Genomic DNA, 20029 nt, shown 5'->3' on the forward strand with positions numbered 1-20029 from the left:
GTATTTACTGTTACCGTTCCTCGTTCCTAGCAGTCTTCTTACCATATCCTGTGCGGCTCTTGCCGCTAGATGTTTAGGGCTTCTCTCTCTTCTTGTCCCGGACAGCCATCTTCCCATCTCCCTTGCAGCTCTGAATTCCTAACTATAGGTCATCAGTGAGTACAGAGCTGCAAGGGAGACAAGAAGATGGCTGCAAGAAACGAGGGGGGAAAAAGCAAAACCCTGGACCTCTGGCAGCAAGAGCTGCAGGGGAGACTGGAAAATGGCTACCAGGAGCAGTGAGAGGCAGCTATCAATACAAGCATGGCACTCTGCATCCAATACACAGGGTGGTGGAGTGGTGGAGGAGGGCACTGTATATCACGTAAACAGGGGGAAGCGCTGTACATCACATACACGGGGGAAGGCTGGGGGAGATATTGGTGGATTGGCTTATATGCAGGTCTCACAGTATTAAGCTTTTTGAGGGGTTAAAGTTTTGGCATGAACATACTCAGGACAGCTTATACTGGAGGATATATTGTAAGCCTTCTTCAGATTTTATTCCTCCAGATTGACACGTTAGAACACAAACATTTAAACCTCAAAGGCGGTATAGACATTTTTTTTTTTTTTAAATAAAAATTTAGATGCATTAATTACAACAAATTGCAAAGTAGGAAGGTAATCCCTCAATGGTTGTGAAGTATTAATGACAGATAGACCCCTTGTTTACCTAATACTTGCATGTCTAAAGGTGCGCTTACACTTATCGATTTTTCCAACAGATTTGATCAGAGTGATCAAATCTGCAGGGAATCTTTAAAAAATGATTCATTTTCAGTTGATTTACAATTGATTTTGACCTAAAATTGAGCAAAAGTAGCAATAGGACCGGATAGAAAATTTAGGTCAATCAGAGGCAGAACAGAAGCAGTGTTCGATCAGCGGACCACAGCAAAGCAATGCATTGTACACTGCAGTTCAATAGATTTCGAATAGATTCTCTGCTGGAATCTTCTGAAAACCTACGTGCCGTGTGTATAAAGAATTCCTATCTAAATCGATTCCGAACAAAGATGAATCGATCATTTTGCAACATCAGGTGCAAATCTATAAGTGTATGGGTAGGCTGACAGAGAGATTGTAAACTTAGACTTCACAAGTTAGAAACCAGAGGCGGGGGATGGTTGGATAAGTCAGTAGTGCATCTTAAAGTGCGAAAAATACATATTCGGACTGACGCAAGGTGTCCTCCCACAAACATATTTATTGAAGCAGTCTGCTGCTTTGAGTCCCTCCAGTCACTGTGCTTGGGAAGCCAGGGGTGCCCTGAGGCTGCAGCAGTATAGCTGTGATAGGTGCACGCTGCTCTCATCAGCAGGAATTAAATGCACATACCCTTCAGCAGGCTTCAGAGAAGCAATCTATCAATCAGGCAGGATGCAATGCCCCACAGCCGCCAATCACTGCCACCCACTGCTCCCATTCTTAACTGGAGCCGATGGGCTTGCTGGTGGGACCACAGCTCCATCATTGGGGCCAATCAAAGCACTCTCTCCGTAGTAATAACTTATAAGCTGCTCCTATGTACACAGGATAGAGGAAGACACAGAACACAGGAGGACACAAGTAGACAGAAAAGGATACAGGGACACCAGGTAGGACAGAAAAGGGCACAGGAAGACCGGGTAGGACATAAGAGGACACAGGTGGACCGAAGAGGACAGCAGCGAACACAGGGGGAGTAAGGAGGACATGGGGAGCAAGGACACAGGGAGAGCAAGAAGGACACGGAAGGGGGGGGGGGGGGAGCGAGGAGGAAAGGAGGACATGGGGGGCGGGCAAGGAGGAAAAAGGGAGTCGAGGAAAACACAGGGGGACAAACAGAAGAAGACACTGGGGACAGACAGAAGTGGACACAGGGACAGAATAGAACACAAGGCGACAGAGGAGGGGGACACGGGGGGACAAGAGGTACAAGGAAGGCACAAGCGGCACATAATTGGGGGGAAAGGCCCATAAGATGTCCCTGTACCATGGATCACCAGGTTAAGCATATTTGTTCCCTGATTTTTGTCCTCTAAATCTCAGTGTGTCTTATTAGCCTTTCTCTATGTGACTTGTAGTTGTAAATGTAAATTGCTGTGCTGTTTTTCCACTAATGGGGTTTGTTTTTCCACGAATTGCAATTACCGACATGCACAATTTTCAAATGTGTGCTCATACAATATGCACAGCGGCAGAATCGCAAGCAGTGGAGATCGATGGAAACGCGATTGCTTTGCATCGCGATTGCATTTCCTAGTGTAAAAGAGTCCTAATGTCAGGAAAAAAAAGAAGCCCAGGCAGCACCCTTTCCCCACCACCTGTGATAATGTTTACAAAGCATGGCTGTGCACTTTTTAGAGTGGTGGAGATGGACAGCGTCATTTGATTGCGCTGAAATGGGGTGCACTGCTCCATATTCTATCACTAAACAATGGTGGATTATGGAGCAGCATTGCCCCACTCCGCAAAATATTAAATAAATCAATGTAGACATAGGTTTTGCAAAGTGCTGCTGGTGGTATGAACGATGGTGAGGTAGAGTCAGCTGCCAGTCTTTATGTACTGACACATTCCTTTTCACATCTATGGCGGTTTGTAAAACAAACATGTATTTGCTTTTTGCATAATTGCAACAATAAAACCTGATAATTTCAGCCTAAAATCTAATGCTAAGAACACACAGTGCAATGTTCAGATCGATTTACAGTCAGATTTATTATTTCCAACATGTCCAATCTGAATCCCGATCAAATTTCCAAACTTTTTTATAGAAATGAATGGAAAACAATTGGAAATCAGATCGGACACGTTGGAAATAATCAATCTGACAGTAAACCTGTCAGAAAATTGCATTGTGTGTACCTAGCATAAGGTTTAGATTGTAGGCCGAAATCATCAGGATCATTTATTCTAACTGTTTTAAAGGAAAACCTTAAAGCAAACTGTTAAAACCCTAACAAAAACAGAGATGCATGTGTGCCAATTAGTGATTAATGGATTATAATGTGGGCCTGTCACTAAAACTTAAACTTCCCTTAAATCAAAGGACTCTTGACAGCATGGCTAAATAAAACTAATCTCTTAAAGATAATGGACTTAGTTGTGGACATTGGACTCCAATGTTCCTGCTTGTTGTGCACATGTGCCAAAGACAGCTAAATATATGCTAGATAAATAAAGCAACTTTGTTTGCCGTAATTGAAGAGGTCTGCTCACACACTGATCTTTCTTAAAGGGAACCAGAGATGAACGTTTCACACAAAATAAACATATCAGTTGATAGCTTGTAAAAAATAAATGCTCTACCTGATAATTTTGCCGCTCTGGTGTGCCTTTTTTTTAGTATTTTTTATCCATTATTGCTCCAGGAAAAATCAAATATGGCCGCCGGCTCATATCCCTTCTCCTTCCGGGTTATCAGTTGTTCTGGATGTGCTGTCTAGGCTATATGAGACTATGCTGCTATCTAGGCTAAATGCAGCCTTTCATCTATGTGCTTTCATTTTGGTATGATATCTGCCTGTAGGAAGTGTCTCTCATAGGAATGAAACTGCCGTTATTATCAGTATCTAGTGCACACAGAGCACACAGGGATCATATTACAGCCACAGAGCTTCTCTCTCAGGAGCAGCAGCCTCTCCCATATCATCACAGCTCTCAGTATGCAAAGCATGAAATCTAAGCCAGGAGAGGGGAAGGCTTGGGCTTGAAAAGACTACACAGAAGAGTGACTCAGCTATAATGATTCCAGGTCAAACCTCGACTGAATAGTCGGTGCATTCTTATCACAGTTGCTAATAGACTAATTAAGCAGATAACAATGAAACTAAAAGCAGGGTAGGTGTTTACTGTCATGTTCCCACTGATAAATGTAATAAAATACATGAGGGTGCTTCATCTCTGGTTCTCTTTAAAATTAGGATTTAGTTGACAAGACACCAATGGGAAAGTGCCGGCTGCTTACCTGGTAGCAGTGTTCCGGCAAGTCCTCCAGGACGGCCCTCCTGAGATTGTGTTAGTCTCCCCCCTCAAATTGGAAACACCTTTAAAGAAATTAAACAATTAGCTCAGTATAAAGCCCACCCCCACACAATCTCCCTCAGTTTATTAAAAGAGAAGACTGTACAGTTCATAACCCCTTTATATATATATTCCATCAATAGGGCCGGGAACTAGGCGGCCGTCCTGGAGGACTTGCCGGAACACTGCTACCAGGTAAGCAGCCGGCACTTCCTCCCTGCGTCCTCCAGGACGGCCCTCCTGAGATTCAGCGAGAAAAAAGAAAAATTACCTTAGGGTGGGATGACTGCCTGCAGAACCTTACGCCCAAAAGCCTGGTCCTGGCTGGAGAGGAGTTCCACTCTATAATGTTTTATGAACGTTGAGTGTCTGGACCAGGTTGCCGCCGTACAAATCTGTTCCAGTGAGGCTCCTGATCTTTCCGCCCAGGAAGTAGAGAGCGACCTCGTTGAGTGTGCAGTGACCTGAGCTGGCAACTCTATCTGGGCTTCCCTATAAGCTAGATTAATTACTTCCTTAATCCACCTAGAAATTGTGGATTTTGACACTTGAACTCCCCTATTCAAACCACCAAAGGCTACTAGCAGACTGCTAGACTTCCTCCAGTCCCTGGTTCTATCTAGATAAATTAATACTGCTCGTCTCACATCTAGTGTATTCAATTTCCTTTCCTTCTCATTCCGTGGGTTGGAAACGAAAGAGGGCAGGATGATCTCTTGGGACCTATGAAAGGAAGTGGAAACCTTGGGTAGATAGGAAGGGTCTAATCTAAAAACAATCCTATCTGCGTGGATGACCATAAATGGGTCCTTAATTGACAAAGCCTGTATGTCACTCACTCTACGGGCTGACGTTATGGCAATAAGGAACGCTACCTTGAGCGTAAGGAACTTTATTGCTACTGAATCTAATGGTTCGAATTTCCCTGTGGTTAGAAAATCTAGAACCAAAGATAAGTCCCATGGAGGAACCAACTTCTGCCGGACCGGCTGAGAGCGTTCCACTGACCTTAAGAAATTTCTTATATGGGTATCTGTTGATAAAGGTCTACCTAGAAATACAGAAAGTGCCGACACCTGAGCTCTTAAAGTACTTGCTGTTAGTCCCAGATGAACCCCTTGCTGCAAAAATTCCAGTATGGAGCAAATATTATTTGACCGGGAAGCATCCTTCTGCTTCCAGGATGAGAAAGTATACCATACCTTGTTATACTTCCTTCTAGTGCTAGGTTTTCTACAGGCTAATAACGTCTTAACCACTGGATCAGAAAACCCTTTTCCCTTTAACATCTGCTCCTCAGGATCCATGCAGTTAGTCTCAGGAATTGAGGATTCGGATGGTACTGCCCACTCTGTATCAAGAGATCCGGCCTGATTTGTAGGTGCCAGGGTCCCCTGACTGCTAGGTATTGAATCAGCGGGAACCATGCCCGCTTCGGCCACCAAGGTGCAATGAATATCACATGAGCCCTCTCCGATTGGATCTTTTTTTAGAACCCTCGGAATTAACTTGAACGGGGGGAATGCATAAAGCAAGCCCTCCGGCCAAGGTATTGACAGCGCATCTAGGCGATTCATTGAACAAGAGGGATCCAGGGTACAGAAATCGTCCACCTTTGCGTTTTCTGGCGTGGCGAACAGATCCAGAGTGGGAACCCCCCAATTGGATGCTATTTCCTGGAAAACTTCCGGATTGAGTTCCCATTCTGATTCCTGACCCCAATTCCGACTTAGTGCGTCCGCACGTTTGTTGCAGATCCCCTGAATGTGTATCGCTGAAATGGATTCCAGATTCAGCTCTGACCATGCTAATATTTGAGATGTTAGCTCCTGGAGTTCCCGCACTCTGGTTCCTCCCTGCTTTCTGACATAGCACACAGACACAAAATTGTCCGAAAGCACCAGAACCTCTGAGTTGGCAATGACTGGATGTAATGCCTGCAGTGCTAGAAAAATTGCACTGAGTTCCCTGAAGTTTGACGACTTCTGAGACATCTCCAGATTCCATCTGTCCTGGACCTGATGTCCCAGACAATGAGCCCCCCAACCCCATGCACTGGCGTCCGTGTAAAGCTTTAGGGGTAACTCCTGGGCCCACTTGCGACCCAAACTGAGATTGGACGGAAGCATCCACCAATCCAGACTCCCTGATATCTGGACCGGTACATCTACTCGTGCGTCCAAAGAGTGATGACTCCTGTTCCAAATAGACAGGGACCATGCTTGAAGTTCTCGTGAATGAGCTTGAGCCCATTCTACCGCTGGGAAGGCTGATGACATCCGTAGCGGAATCCGTGAACTGATCCTGACTGAACTGACTTCCGAAATTATCCTTTGTACTTTCACGTCCGGTAAGAAGACACGCCTCACCGTCGTGTCCCACCGGAGCCCCAGGAATACCAGACTTTGTGCTGGGTTCAACTGTGATTTTTCCTTGCTCACAATCCAACCCAGTCTGGATAGTACCTGGAGAGAAAAATTGAGCCGCTCGCGTAAAATCTCCAGCGTCTCTCCTACAAACAGAAAATCGTCCAAGTAAGGGAGAACCCTTACATTGTGGAGATGAAGGAAAGACATAACCTCTGCAATTACTTTTGTGAAAATCCGCGGGGCCGATGAAATCCCGAACGGAAGGGCTCGATATTGAAAATGACATACCGAGTCCCCCGACCGAATCGCAAATCTTAGAAACTGCTGAAAGATTGGATGGATGGGAACATGGAGGTAAGCATCCTCCAAGTCGACCGTCGCTAAAAAACTGCCCGGAAGAAGCAAGTTCCGGACCGAGGCTATGCTTTCCATTTTGAACTTCTTCTCCACAATGTAAGGGTTTAATGGCTTCAGATTCAAAATCATACGAAACTTTCCTGATTGTTTCTGAATCAGGAAAACCCTGGAGTAGAATCCCCTGTTCCGTTCCAGAACTGGAACCGGACAGATTACCTTCTTTTGAAGGAGAGATGAGACTGAATCCATCAGTGCTCTTGCTCTGATTGGCTCCCTGGGTAAGGTTGTTATTACAAACTGGGAGGGGGGCACGGATAAGAATTCTATCCTGTAACCGTATTGTATTAGATTCAAAATAAAAGGGTTTTGCGTGATCTCCTTCCAAAACTGAAGAAAATAAAGTAGTCTCCCCCCTACCGGTATCAACGAGTCATTTTGTAGGCTTAGTTGTGGTGGTAGGTTGGGGCCTATTGAAGAGAAAGGGCCGTCCTCTTCCTGCATTATAAGTCCATCTTTTATTTTGTCCGTTTTCTGCGGTCCTGACTCGGTCTAAAGAAGGGCTTCTTACTCTGAAAGGGCTGCTTCGCTTTCTTACGTTTATCTGGAAATTTCTTAGCCTTACTTGAAGATCTTTCCAAAACGGTTTCAAGATCCCTACCAAACAGTAGGTTCCCCTGAAACTCCATACCACAGAGCTTCTGTTTTGATGTCACATCCCTTTCCCAAGTATTCAACCAAACTGCCCTGCGGGCTGAATTTATCAACGCCGCAGTTTTAGCTGATGCTCTTAACGATTCTGTAGCCGCATCAGCCAAAAAGGCAACCGATTTTAGAATCACCGGTAGGTTCTGTAAAATTTTAATATGTGCTGTGCCCGATTCTAAATGAGTCTGTAGACCTCTGACCCATTTATCCAAATTGCGAGCAATGCACATAGACGATATCGCCGGTTTAAAAGAGAACGATGTTGAGTCCCAAGCCCGTTTCAACAGAACGTCTACTTTTTTATCCATGGGATCCTTTAGTGCTCCCATGTCTTCAAAGGATAGGTCAGTATCCTTGGAATACTGGGAGAGGGGTGCGTCTAGCCTCGGACATTTGAATAAAGCTTCCTGTTCATCTAAATCAAAAGGGAACCTTCGTTTAAATGATCTAGGAATAAAGAGTTTAGTCTCTGGATCCTTCCATTGAGCAGTTATAATACTTTTAATGGCTCTATGCACCGGAAAAACTCTGTGCCCCTGATCCTCTAAACCCCTATAAATCTCGGCCGGAGGGGTAGTAGTAGATTTGGGCACCTCAATCTGTTCTGAGTCATAGACTGCTTTAAGAAGCTTTGAGGTGTCTTCGGCACTAAATAAATACCTAGGCACTTTACCCGCAGATTGAGGTACTGATGAATCTGAGTAGACCTCCCCGTCCTCTGATTCATCTGATATTTCCTCCAAGGATAAAGGTGCTGAATCCTCATCCGCACCCTCATGGGAGGGACCGTGCAACGGTAAAGGAGGGTCCCTTAATGCACTTGGAGGTACCGACCCCCCTGACGTGCTAGTCTGGGGTACCTGAGCCTGAGTTGTAATTACCTGCTGTATTACAGGAGAAGCGGTTAATTGGCCCTGTGGTTCTAGCTGAACTACCGGGGCAGATTGAACCGGACAACTAGGAAAGGCTGACCTAAGTGCCGTAAATGTAGTAGCCAAATCCTGCTTCATGGATCTCATCAGATCCAATAAAGCCACTGTGGTACTCTCAGGATTAGCTGTGGAAGAGGTTGATCTGCTAGACCTACTAGCCCAGGGGTGCCCACACTTTTTCGGCTCGCGAGCTACTTTAAAATTTGCCGAGGCCAGGAGGTCTACCAACGTCCCAAATGCTAAGCACGCGTTCCCTCCCCCCCCCCCCCCGCGTTAGCCAGGTATATGTGCCTGCAGCATAGGTTACATGCCCTCAGTATAGGTTAGCCTGGTATTTGGGCCCTCAGTGTAGGTTAGCCAGGTATATGGGCCCTCAGTGTAGGTTAGCCAGGTATATGGGCCCTCAGTGTAGGTTAGCCAGGTATATGGGCCCTCAGTGTAGGTTAGCCAGGTATACGGGCCCTCAGTGTAGGTCAGCCAGGTATACAGGCCCTCAGTGTAGGTTAGCCAGGTAAACAGGCCCTCAGTGTAGGTTAGCCTGGTATATGGGCCCTCAGTGTAGGTTAGCCGGGTATATGGGCCCCCAGTGTAGGTTAGCCTGGTATATGGGCCCTCAGTGTAGATTAGCCAGGCATATGGGCCCCCAGTGTAGCTTAGCCAGGTATATGGGCCCCCAGTGTAGGTTAGCCAGGTATTGGTGCCCCCAGTGTAGCTTAGCCAGGTATTGGTGCCCCCAGTGTAGCTTAGCCAGGTATTGGTGCCCCCAGTGTAGCTTAGCCAGGTATTAGTGCCCTCAGTGTAGCTTAGCCAGGCATATGGGCCCCCAGTGTAGCTTAGCCAGGTATATGGGCCCCCAGTGTAGGTTAGCCAGGTATTGGTGCCCCCAGTGTAGCTTAGCCAGGTATTGGTGCCCCCAGTGTAGCTTAGCCAGGTATTGGTGCCCTCAGTGTAGCTTAGCCAGGCATATGGGCCCCCAGTGTAGCTTAGCCAGGTATATGGGCCCCCAGTGTAGGTTAGCCAGGTATTGGTGCCCCCAGTGTAGCTTAGCCAGGTATTGGTGCCCCCAGTGTAGCTTAGCCAGGTATTGGTGCCCTCAGTGTAGCTTAGCCAGGCATATGGGCCCCCAGTGTAGCTTAGCCAGGTATATGGGCCCCCAGTGTAGGTTAGCCAGGTATTGGTGCCCCCAGTGTAGCTTAGCCAGGTATTGGTGCCCCCAGTGTAGCTTAGCCAGGTATTGGTGCCCCCAGTGTAGCTTAGCCAGGTATTGGTGCCCTCAGTGTAGCTTAGCCAGGTATAGGTACTTAGCACACTTTTTTGATTTTGAGGTGCTCTTAGCTGGTTTCTGCAAAGATAAACAAGATACAGGCCCAATAGTGTATTACTATATATGTAAATATAAAGACATGCTTAATACAATATAGCAATAATGCCTCTTACCGCTGGTTGAGATCCCGGCTGCTCAGGGTTACCAGCTGGAGGCGGCTCCTGTATCTCTGAGGCGGGCTCCATAGACTGCTGCATAGCCCCCTAGAGACTCCGGAGTTAGTGCAAGGCGTGCTGCAAGTGCGTCCAAACAAACCACACTGCCTCCTTCCGGGATGGCTCTTATCCCCGCCTGCAAGCGCTGTACCGTACGCGTGACGTTTGACGCATGCAAATTCTGCCAATGCGTCACATGATACGCGTCGCGTCCAATGACGCGTACAATACGTCACATCCGGCGCCACCCGGAAATGTCAGTAGCGTCTATCGGTACAGCCGCCAGAGCCAGAAAAGCGGTGAACTGAGCAGGGTCTCTCCGAGCCTCCTCCGATCCACAAGGAGTCCAGGTACCTCTGTCCATACCTCCATGTGCAGGTCGCACCACCATGCTGACCTAAACCGCCTTCCATTACCAACCAAACCAGTACTAACAACACATGTAGGTGCCAACAGGCTCCCCTACAGCAGAACAATCCAGGTGCTTCCATGAAGAGTCTGGGAAACAAACTAAAAACTGAGGGAGATTGTGTGGGGGTGGGCTTTATACTGAGCTAATTGTTTAATTTCTTTAAAGGTGTTTCCAATTTGAGGGGGGAGACTAACACAATCTCAGGAGGGCCGTCCTGGAGGACGCAGGGAGGAAAATGTATGTACTACAGCAGCAGATCATTAAGGCTTTTAGCAACATATTTTAACAACCCATATGTAAGTCATTTTAACATCAAATTGTTTTATATTGCAGACCCACTGTAAGCTTTCTATTAACATGTGTGGACACACAATGTTGTACACACTTGTACATTACATACATTTTATGCAGAAGACGCTGGAGGCATATTAGAGTTATGCATTATGAATAACCTTTTAGGGTTGCATTAAACATGGCATACACTAAAAATGTAACAAACCAGTCCCAGGCACTGCTGTCTGCTGTGATCACCTGCCAAAGCAGTAACTATCTGCTGTAAGGACTGCCCGAGGCAAGCCACATCACCTGCGTATTTCTTGATATTAAACGTGTATACAATACAGTCTAAATGAATAATACAAAAGTACTAAAAATTCACTCATAAACTCTTCATCTGACTCATGTATTTTATATAGTGCTTTTTCCCCCTTTAAGTACACTCAGAACAGTGGTGCCTGTGTTTAATGGTCTTAATTTTACACCTTTCAATGCTTTTAGCCAATAGATTTATTCAGCTTAAAACTGGCCTTTAATTGGAAAGTTTATGAACAATATGAATACCCGATGAAACAAGTATATGCTTTTCCAGCAGCTGTTTCCTTTCCTGCTTTTATCTTGTAATGGCTGAATGCCTTTTTATATCTGGCTGGTCCTGTTATTCTATTACGTTTTTAAGGAGAATGGAGTATCAATGGACAGGGCATTGACTAGCCACATCTGGACAAATTATTTGATCTCCCAGAGTAAAATTGCATAATTGTCATGGCATAACATAACTGAGGGGATGGAGCCACATACTAATGAGCGTTTATGCAAGTTGTGTTGCTTTACTGAATCATATATACCAGGAACAGATACTAACAGTAGCAGCACTGTTGTCTCTATCGTGACATAATATATATATATATATATATATATATATATATATATATATATATGGTACCAAAAAGCTGTGAAGAAAAGTGTAAATAGAATTTAAAAAATTGTTTTAATAAAGTATCATGAAAAAGTCCATATACCGTATAATAACAGTTACATCTGACAGAGTTGCCAGTGCCAAGTGAAAGGGGAGCATGAACAATTTTTTTTGTTTCTTCCTTTTTTAATGAAGTGATTTATACATGTGGAGGATGGTACATCCCTGGCTCTAGTGCCCCACTGACAGCCACAATTATTTCTAACCACCGCAGGTTGAACAAGGAAGCAATCTGCAAGAGATCCTCACAGAGTACTCCACACAGAGCTACAAGGGATGCTAAATTTTCATCACAGATATGCAGGTTTAAATTGATTGGTTCATTTTCAAGCTGTATACATTTGTATAAAAATGTGCATACACTTTGCATATCTGTGATCATCCCTAATAGTTACAGGTAAACGCTGGGCAGCCACACTGATGAGAGCCCATGTCCCATGTGAGCCATTGTCATGGCAACAAGACTCTGGGGTTCCTAGTTCTGTGTGCTCCCGGCAGTGTGTGGCATAGCTGCACATACATAAAGGAGAGTTGTAGAGATGTCCTCTACTGTTAGTGTGCCTGCCTGGCGTTTCTATATATGGGGTACTCTATGTGAAGATCTCCCACAGATTACTTCTGGTTAGAAATAACTGCACCTATTAGTGTGCCACAAAAGCCAGGGACGTATCATCCTCTGCCAGGTATAAAGCACTTCATTTACGTTAAAAAAAAAAAGTTGGGTTTTATGCTTTTCTTTCACTTGATACTGGCACTGAATCAGTCAGACGTCAGTATTATCATATATTGAATGTCTGATAAAAATTTAGTAAAACCAATTTATACCTGAATTTTTAAATTCTATTTTACAACTTTTTATTGCTATTTGTATTATCCATTGTATTTCACATAAAAAAAAAAAAAAGTGACTGATGTCTTTTAACCACTTACCCCCACAGGCTATTTTACCTTTACCGCCAAGAGCCATTTTCACCTCTTCACGCTCCTTGCATTCATTTGGCCATAACTTTATGGCACCAAAGGGCTTGAGCCCACTAACGCAGTTGAGCGCAGCTGTATGCAGTTGTGTCCTATTTTCAGCATCTGTAACATTGATGTGCTTCTAAAAAGCGTACACAACTGCACACAACTGTGTTAGTGGGCCCTAAATGATCTAGATCTTGTTTTATGCCCCACAAATAAGGCTTTTTGCAGGTGATACTGGTTTTCAGTAATTACTTTATTTTCTTTGCATTTTATAGGGAAATACACAAAAAAAAAATAAAAAAAAAATAAACCATTTCATCCCCTATAGTTTAAAAATAAACAATGCTAACTTAGATAAAACTCACAATTGTATTCGCTTGGCTATCATAAAATTTTAATTGTGTTCCTAATACAAAGTGTGGTGACAAATTATTTGTAAATAAAAGTATATTTGTTTGTTTTGTTTTATTTGTGCCCTATCAATAATTACACAAGCTTTTATTTGACAAAATAGCAGTAATATACCCTCATTACACAAATATAATTAAAGCTCAGACCCTAAGGAAACTATTTAGGTTCTTGTTATTTATTTTTTTTAATTTTTTTTTATTTTTTACAAGTGTTTCTGTTTGGTAACTACAGGGGAAGAGGGTTAATAAGGGATTAATAACGATTACATTTATTTGTAATATATTTTTACGTTCATTTCACTTTTTGGCCACAAGATGGCGCTATATACTATCCTGGATGTTACTAGGAATTGTTTGAACTTTTTTTAATTTCACTTTTATGAACAAACATGGCTTGTGATTTGAGACATGTTAATTCATTCTCATGCACTTGGATTGGTTCAGGGAACACATGTTCCCATTCACCAATCACTGCTCTGTTACTCCAGCTGTTAACAAGCAATGGGAGTGCACACGCACATGCTCGTAGAATTAGCGGGGCTCAAACTGGACATTTGTATGTGTCAAATTTGAAATAAAAGGTTAAAGCCCACATTGACTAAAAAGTGGTGTAACAAAATGAAAACAAAACAAAAAAAATAGGTGGATTTTTTTTAGCTGCAACAAACATAACAGAAACAATAATTTAGAATAAACATATCAAAGGGACATGTAATCAATCCACTTTCAAACACACATTTACCAAAACAAAGAAAACAGTATTTCTCCTTGGTATATACAATAAAAGGAAAAAGGTGAACCTTTACATCCCCTCCTTCCCCCCTCCTCTCTCTTCTATCTCCATATCACCCTAGAATTACATGTCTACATAGGAAATCAAGGTTTTTGTCATGTTTCAATGTGTTTGCTTTATGAAATTGAAAAATTATCTGAAAATATTCCTTGCCACCATGCAGGTTATCGTTCACTGCAGGTTACCAAAAGCCAAAGGTACAACAAAATAGATTGCAGAAGGAATAATTTCCTGTGCTGAGACAAAGATCAGTGATGAATGCCAGCTCTGCAAGCTGAAGAGTTCCTACCCTCTGTGGTTAATTACTTACAACAAATGTGACACTGAGAGCAGAGCCCAAATGAAGCACATTTACTAAAGACTCAGCACAAAAAAAACGGATCAACTTAAGTCCACATGCAGCTAATTAATAACTTTATATAATATTTTTTGAACCATAAAGTGGCACCTATGATTAAGCAAATTGATAGTAAACAGTTCAGAAGGGTGTCGAAAAATCTGAAATGCTACCCTAGTTTGAGAGGTATTAAGTGGAATTTGTTTCAACCGTCATGTTCTTGTATTCAATAGATTCATTTAACATGGTCCATTACCTGGGATTTAAAAGCCCGTAATTCTGCTTGAAGCTCATTGATTTTTTCTTCATTTTTCTGCAGTTGGGACTGGGTCTCTTGGCGAATCGTGAATTCTTCTTCATACTGAAAATAAAAAAACAACTAGTGCCATTCTCCAAATTCAGAGCCTGTTATGGGGAGCAATAAACTACGTGTGTGTCTAATATATAAAGACAGACAGATTAGTAGATAGATAGATAGATAGATAGATAGATAGATAGATAGATAGATAGATAGATAGATAGATAGATAGATACTGGCTTGTTAGTTTCAGTTTTTTCATTATTACCCCATCTACAATAAATTGTGAAAAATGGCTTCTGGGGCCTATTTAAAGCAAACCTGAAGTGCAATTAAATTAATAAAGCCTATTAAACACTGTTGCACTAACGTACTAGCTTTGTTTAGGTCATGTCAATGCTGTGTTGTACTGAACAGTAATAATGTCCTTTAGTTAGCATGAAAGACTGTTTGGTACGCACTGGATTTCTTAAAATAAATATCTGGAAACCTTGAACCAACTGCAGATCAAGTGAAATTTCTAAATAGGTTAAAGTATAGCTGAACTGAGAGGGATATGGAGGCTGCCATATGTATTTCTTTTTAAGCAATACCAGTTGCATGGCTATCCTGATGATCCTCTACCTCTAATACTATTAGCCACAGACCCTGAACAAGCATACAGGTCAGATGTTTCTTAAGTCTGACTAAATAAGCTGCTTGCTAGTTTCTGGTCTGTTTCAGATACTAATGCAACCAAAGAGATCAGCAGGACTGCCAGTTAACTGCTATTGTTTAAAAGCAGGGCTGTGGAGTTGGAGTCTGTGTTGGAGCAATTTTGGGTACCTGGGAGTCAGAGTCGGTGGTTTCAATAAAGTGAGGAGTCGGAATTAGATGATTTTTAAACCAAATCCATAGCTTTTGTAAAAATTACTAAGGAGTCGGTGAGTCGGAGCAATTTTGGGTACCTGGAGTCGGTTTCATAAACTGAGTCGTCGGAAGATTTTTGTACCGACTTCACAGCCCTGTTTAAAAGGAAATACATATGGCAGCCTTCATATTCTTCTTGGTTCAGGTGTTATTTAAATACAAACTAATATATGTCAGATTTGATGTCATGGTCATTGATCCAGGGTCTGTGATTTAGAGGTTGTTACGGCTGATTTTCTGCTTTCTTGTCTACACAGCAGGTGGCTAAACCACCACATTTTTTCCATTGCTAACCAATATGCTATGAGCTGGTATAACTATGCTAACTGAAGCAGATGTTTTGCTTGTGAGAATTCAAACAACATTAACATATTTCAGCTTTTATGGGCCTGCATATCATGAGCAGGGGGGACTTAGCAGTTGTCTTTGTTACACCCCCTTCAGTCTGGCTTCTGATCTCACTATTCTACTGAAAAAGTTCTCACCAAAGTTGCAAACAATCTCTTTGCAAAATCCAAATGCCAATTTACTGTACTAATACTCATTGACCATTCCTCTGCCTTTAACACTGTTGATCACACTCTGCTTCTCCAGACACCATCGTCACAGGGAGCCAACGGCATAGTACATTTCTGGATTACCTCCTACCTGTCTTAATTCTTTTTCACTGTCTTCTATTCAAACACCAACTCTTCTCTATATCCGCTATCTGTTGGTGTATCACAAGGCTCCATTCTAGGACCTCTTCTCCATCTATACTCGTGGCCTGGGATAATACGCTTTTGTTTAACCTCTACAATGATGACACTCAACCCCATCTCTGAGCTCCTGACCTCTCTACACTATTATCTCAAGTCACTAACCGTACAGGGAGTGCAGAATTATTAGGCAAATGAGTATTTTGACCACATCATCCTCTTTATGCATGTTGTCTTACTCCAAGCTGTATAGGCTCGAAAGCCTACTACCAATTAAGCATATTAGGTGATGTGCATCTCTGTAATGAGAAGGGGTGTGGTCTAATGACATCAACACCCTATATCAGGTGTGCATAATTATTAGGCAACTTCCTTTCCTTTGGCAAAATGGGTCAAAAGGACTTGACAGGCTCACAAAAGTCAAAAATAGTGAGATACCTTGCAGAGGGATGCAGCACTCTTAAAATTGCAAAGCTTCTGAAGCGTGATCATCGAACAATCAAGCGTTTCATTCAAAATAGTCAACAGGGTCGCAAGAAGCGTGTGGAAAAACCAAGGCGCAAAATAACTGCCCATGAACTGAGAAAAGTCAAGCGTGCAGCTGCCAAGATGCCACTTGCCACCAGTTTGGCCATATTTCAGAGCTGCAACATCACTGGAGTGCCCAAAAGCACAAGGTGTGCAATACTCAGAGATATGGCCACTGAACAAGACACACAAGCTGAAACGTCAAGACTGGGCCAAGAAATATCTCAAGACTGATTTTTCTAAGGTTTTATGGACTGATGAAATGAGAGTGAGTCTTGATGGGCCAGATGGATGGGCCGTGGCTGGATTGGTAAAGGGCAGAGAGCTCCAGTCCGACTCAGACGCCAGCAAGGTGGAGGTGGAGTACTGGTTTGGGCTGGTATCATCAAAGATGAGCTTGTGGGGCCTTTTCGGGTTGAGGATGGAGTCAAGCTCAACTCCCAGTCCTACTGCCAGTTTCTGGAAGACACCTTCTTCAAGTAGTGGTACAGGAAGAAGTCTGCATCCTTCAAGAAAAACAGGATTTTCATGCAGGACAATGCTCCATCTCACGCGTCCAAGTACTCCACAGCGTGGCTGGAAAGAAAGGGTATAAAAGAAGAAAAACTAATGACATGGCCTCCTTGTTCACCAGATCTGAACCCCATTGAGAACCTGTGGTCCATCATAAAATGTGAGATTTACAAGGAGGGAAAACAGTACACCTCTCTGAACAGTGTCTGGGAGGCTGTGGTTGCTGCTCCATGCAATGTTGATGGTAAACAGATCAAAACACTGACAGAATCCATGGATGGCAGGCTTTTGAGTGTCCTTGCAAAGAAAGGTGGCTATATTGGTCACTGATTTGTTTTTGTTTTGTTTTTGAATGTCAGAAATGTATATTTGTGAATGTTGAGATGTTATATTGGTTTCACTGGTAAAAATAAATAATTGAAATGGGTATATATTTGTTTTTTGTTAAGTTGCCTAATAATTATGCACAGTAATAGTCACCTGCACACACAGATATCCCCCTAAAATAGCTAAAACTAAAAACAAACTAAAAACTACTTTCAAAAATATTCAGTTTTGATATTAATGGGTTTTTTTGGGTTCATTTAGAACATGGTTGTTCAATAATAAACTTATTCCTCAAAAATACAACTTGCCTAATAATTCTACACTCCCTGTATGTCTGCTGTTTCTGAATTCATGCCATCCCTTTTCCTGAAACTTAATATGAAGTAAACAGAAATTGTGAGATTTACTCTCTCTCTCTGCTCCCCCCCCCCCCCACACACACACACACACTGTTACAATTAATGTAGAAAATACCCCAATAACCTCAACTCCTAAAGTTCACTGTCTGGGGGCAACTCGACTCATTTCAACCGCATATTAACACATTAACAGCTTTCTGCTACTTTGCCTTTTCCACTAGTTCTGCATCAGTTCTGGATCAGTTTTTCTGCATCCAGTTTTTTGGATGTGGCTATTTAGGACCTGTTGCCACTACACATGGATTCTGGATGCAGAAAAACTGACTCCAATCAATGCCTAGGGGCCTGTATCCACGGAACGAGATTTGCAGATTTCTACATCATGCATGGTTTACCATACAATGAACACGTTAGTGGAAACACGCCCATAGGCATTCAGTGGAGTCAGTTTTTCTGCATCCAGAATCCGCGTGTAGTGGTAACAGACCCTTAGTGTACACTATTGCAATTAGAATCATACGTATGCAACAATTTAAGAGTATGTGAGGTTATTTACATATGTAATAGGTTTTTCAATAAAGGTAATGTATTGTCAGATGTTGTCTATTAACACAGAACATGTAACTATAAACCATGTTCATTGTTCAAATGTGAGATATTTACGTTTCTCTATGCTTGTGACATTCAGAATCATGCAGACAGATTAAAAACAGAAGAGATTAAGTCACATATTGTAAAAATAAATCTCCAATAATGAAGAGGTTTCACTGCATTACAGGTCTCATTGTTCAGAAAAGAAATATCCTGTGGAGTTTTCAAGATTCATGGGAATTGAAAGAATTGAAATGCCAAAGACTGAGAAATCCATACTGTGTAGAGTTCTTAGGATGAAAGTAAATTGGAAATGATAGACGATGGTTCAAGTGACAGTTTCATAAAACAGATTTAGTTACCTTTGGGTATGCTTGGATCTGAATTTGGTATATTAGTCTGCTTTAAACATTATTGTCAGGGCTGTTTACAAACAATACCAATTTTACATTCTTTAAAAACAGGAGCTATCTCAATTTTCAGACCATCACAAAGGTAACAAACAAACTTTTTATTACCACATTTTAAAGAGACACTGTAAACACTGTAAAATGCAAAATACATACAAGCATTTGTCCTACAGAAAATTATTTATCGAACATTTGTTTCTTTTCAAAAGCTCTCCCTGGATCACAATTGATCAGTGCAGCTAAAAGATTAAAGGCACACAAGTACCAAAACCAACTAGTATCTTCATATAGATCCTTCCCAGGGAATGCTTTTGAAAAGCATTAAAGGAAGCCTGAGACATTATAAACCTAAGCATGTATTCTTACCTGGGGCTTCCCTCCAGCCGTGGGCGCCTCCCAGGCTCCCAGGCTGCTCTGTTTTTCTGGAATCTTCTCCAGTAATTTCCTCAGCTGCCATGAGTTACCCTCAACTGCACATGCACAATCTTGGTTGTACGTGCCACCCAATCACCTGCGACATTACAGTCTTTGCGAACTGCGCATGGGCCCACATGACTACGCACGTGTACTGGACCACCACTGACTGGAAATGACTAGAGCAGAATGCAGAAGAATGGAGCAGCATCGGCGGCCACAGTCTACAGGGGGCCGGAGGAAGCCCCAGGTAAGTATAAATTGCTCAGGTACACTTTAAACTTAGAGAGCCTCCCGTGAAGAGATTGAGGAGTTCAAAACCTGCTGGTAAGCAGTTCAGAGTTGTAAGATTATAAAACCTACTGTAAGTGACAAATACATGGGAAGCAGAACATTTTAATTGCAACTACTCTGGGGCAAGTATGTGTGCATAAGTATTTTAAATTGTATGGTTTTCTGTCATAGTGCTCCATTAATTCTATTACCATTTTAAAGGGGGCTTTAAGTGCTGTGCATTGTTGTGCTTTCCAGTTATTTTGAAAAGCTCATTACACTCAAACAGATTGTTGACCATATTAACCGAGTCTTATGAACAAGACCGGTAGTAATATTCGCCTGACTCACCTTCTTTGTGGAATAGCTCAATGTACTTACAGGAGTAGAACACTTAAGGTGGTGGTGCTACCCTATAGAGCAATACGCACCACCCAACTAAATTAAAGTAAGAATGTGCTCAGGGGTTATTTGTCCAATCCTTGTGCACCAATGGCCTGATCCGTGACAATGAAGTGGCAATTTGCCTACGCAAGACACGGCCACTCTGGCAGGAAGCTCCAGGTCTGAACTTTTTGTAGAGATTTAATGAGCATTGGTAAGAGAGCGTCTCTGAGAGCCGATGAAGGTCTCTAGTGGTAGCG

At 42.7% G+C, this 20029-nt stretch overlaps 1 protein-coding gene across 4 annotated transcripts in view; it reads right to left on the reverse strand.

Annotated features, from left to right (window-relative positions):
- The window catches only part of DIAPH3 (diaphanous related formin 3), an 847513-nt gene that overhangs the window by 438441 nt on the left and 389043 nt on the right, over window positions 1-20029 (reverse strand). For all 4 annotated transcript variants that reach the window (XM_068267828.1, XM_068267829.1, XM_068267827.1 and 1 more), the window contains one exon: window positions 14322-14426. In XM_068267828.1, coding sequence (XP_068123929.1) covers window positions 14322-14426 — 105 coding nt within the window. The remainder of the gene's footprint in view (window positions 1-14321; window positions 14427-20029) is intronic.

Source organism: Hyperolius riggenbachi, chromosome 2 (genome assembly GCF_040937935.1).
Source record: "Hyperolius riggenbachi isolate aHypRig1 chromosome 2, aHypRig1.pri, whole genome shotgun sequence".
NCBI lineage: Eukaryota > Metazoa > Chordata > Amphibia > Anura > Hyperoliidae > Hyperolius > Hyperolius riggenbachi.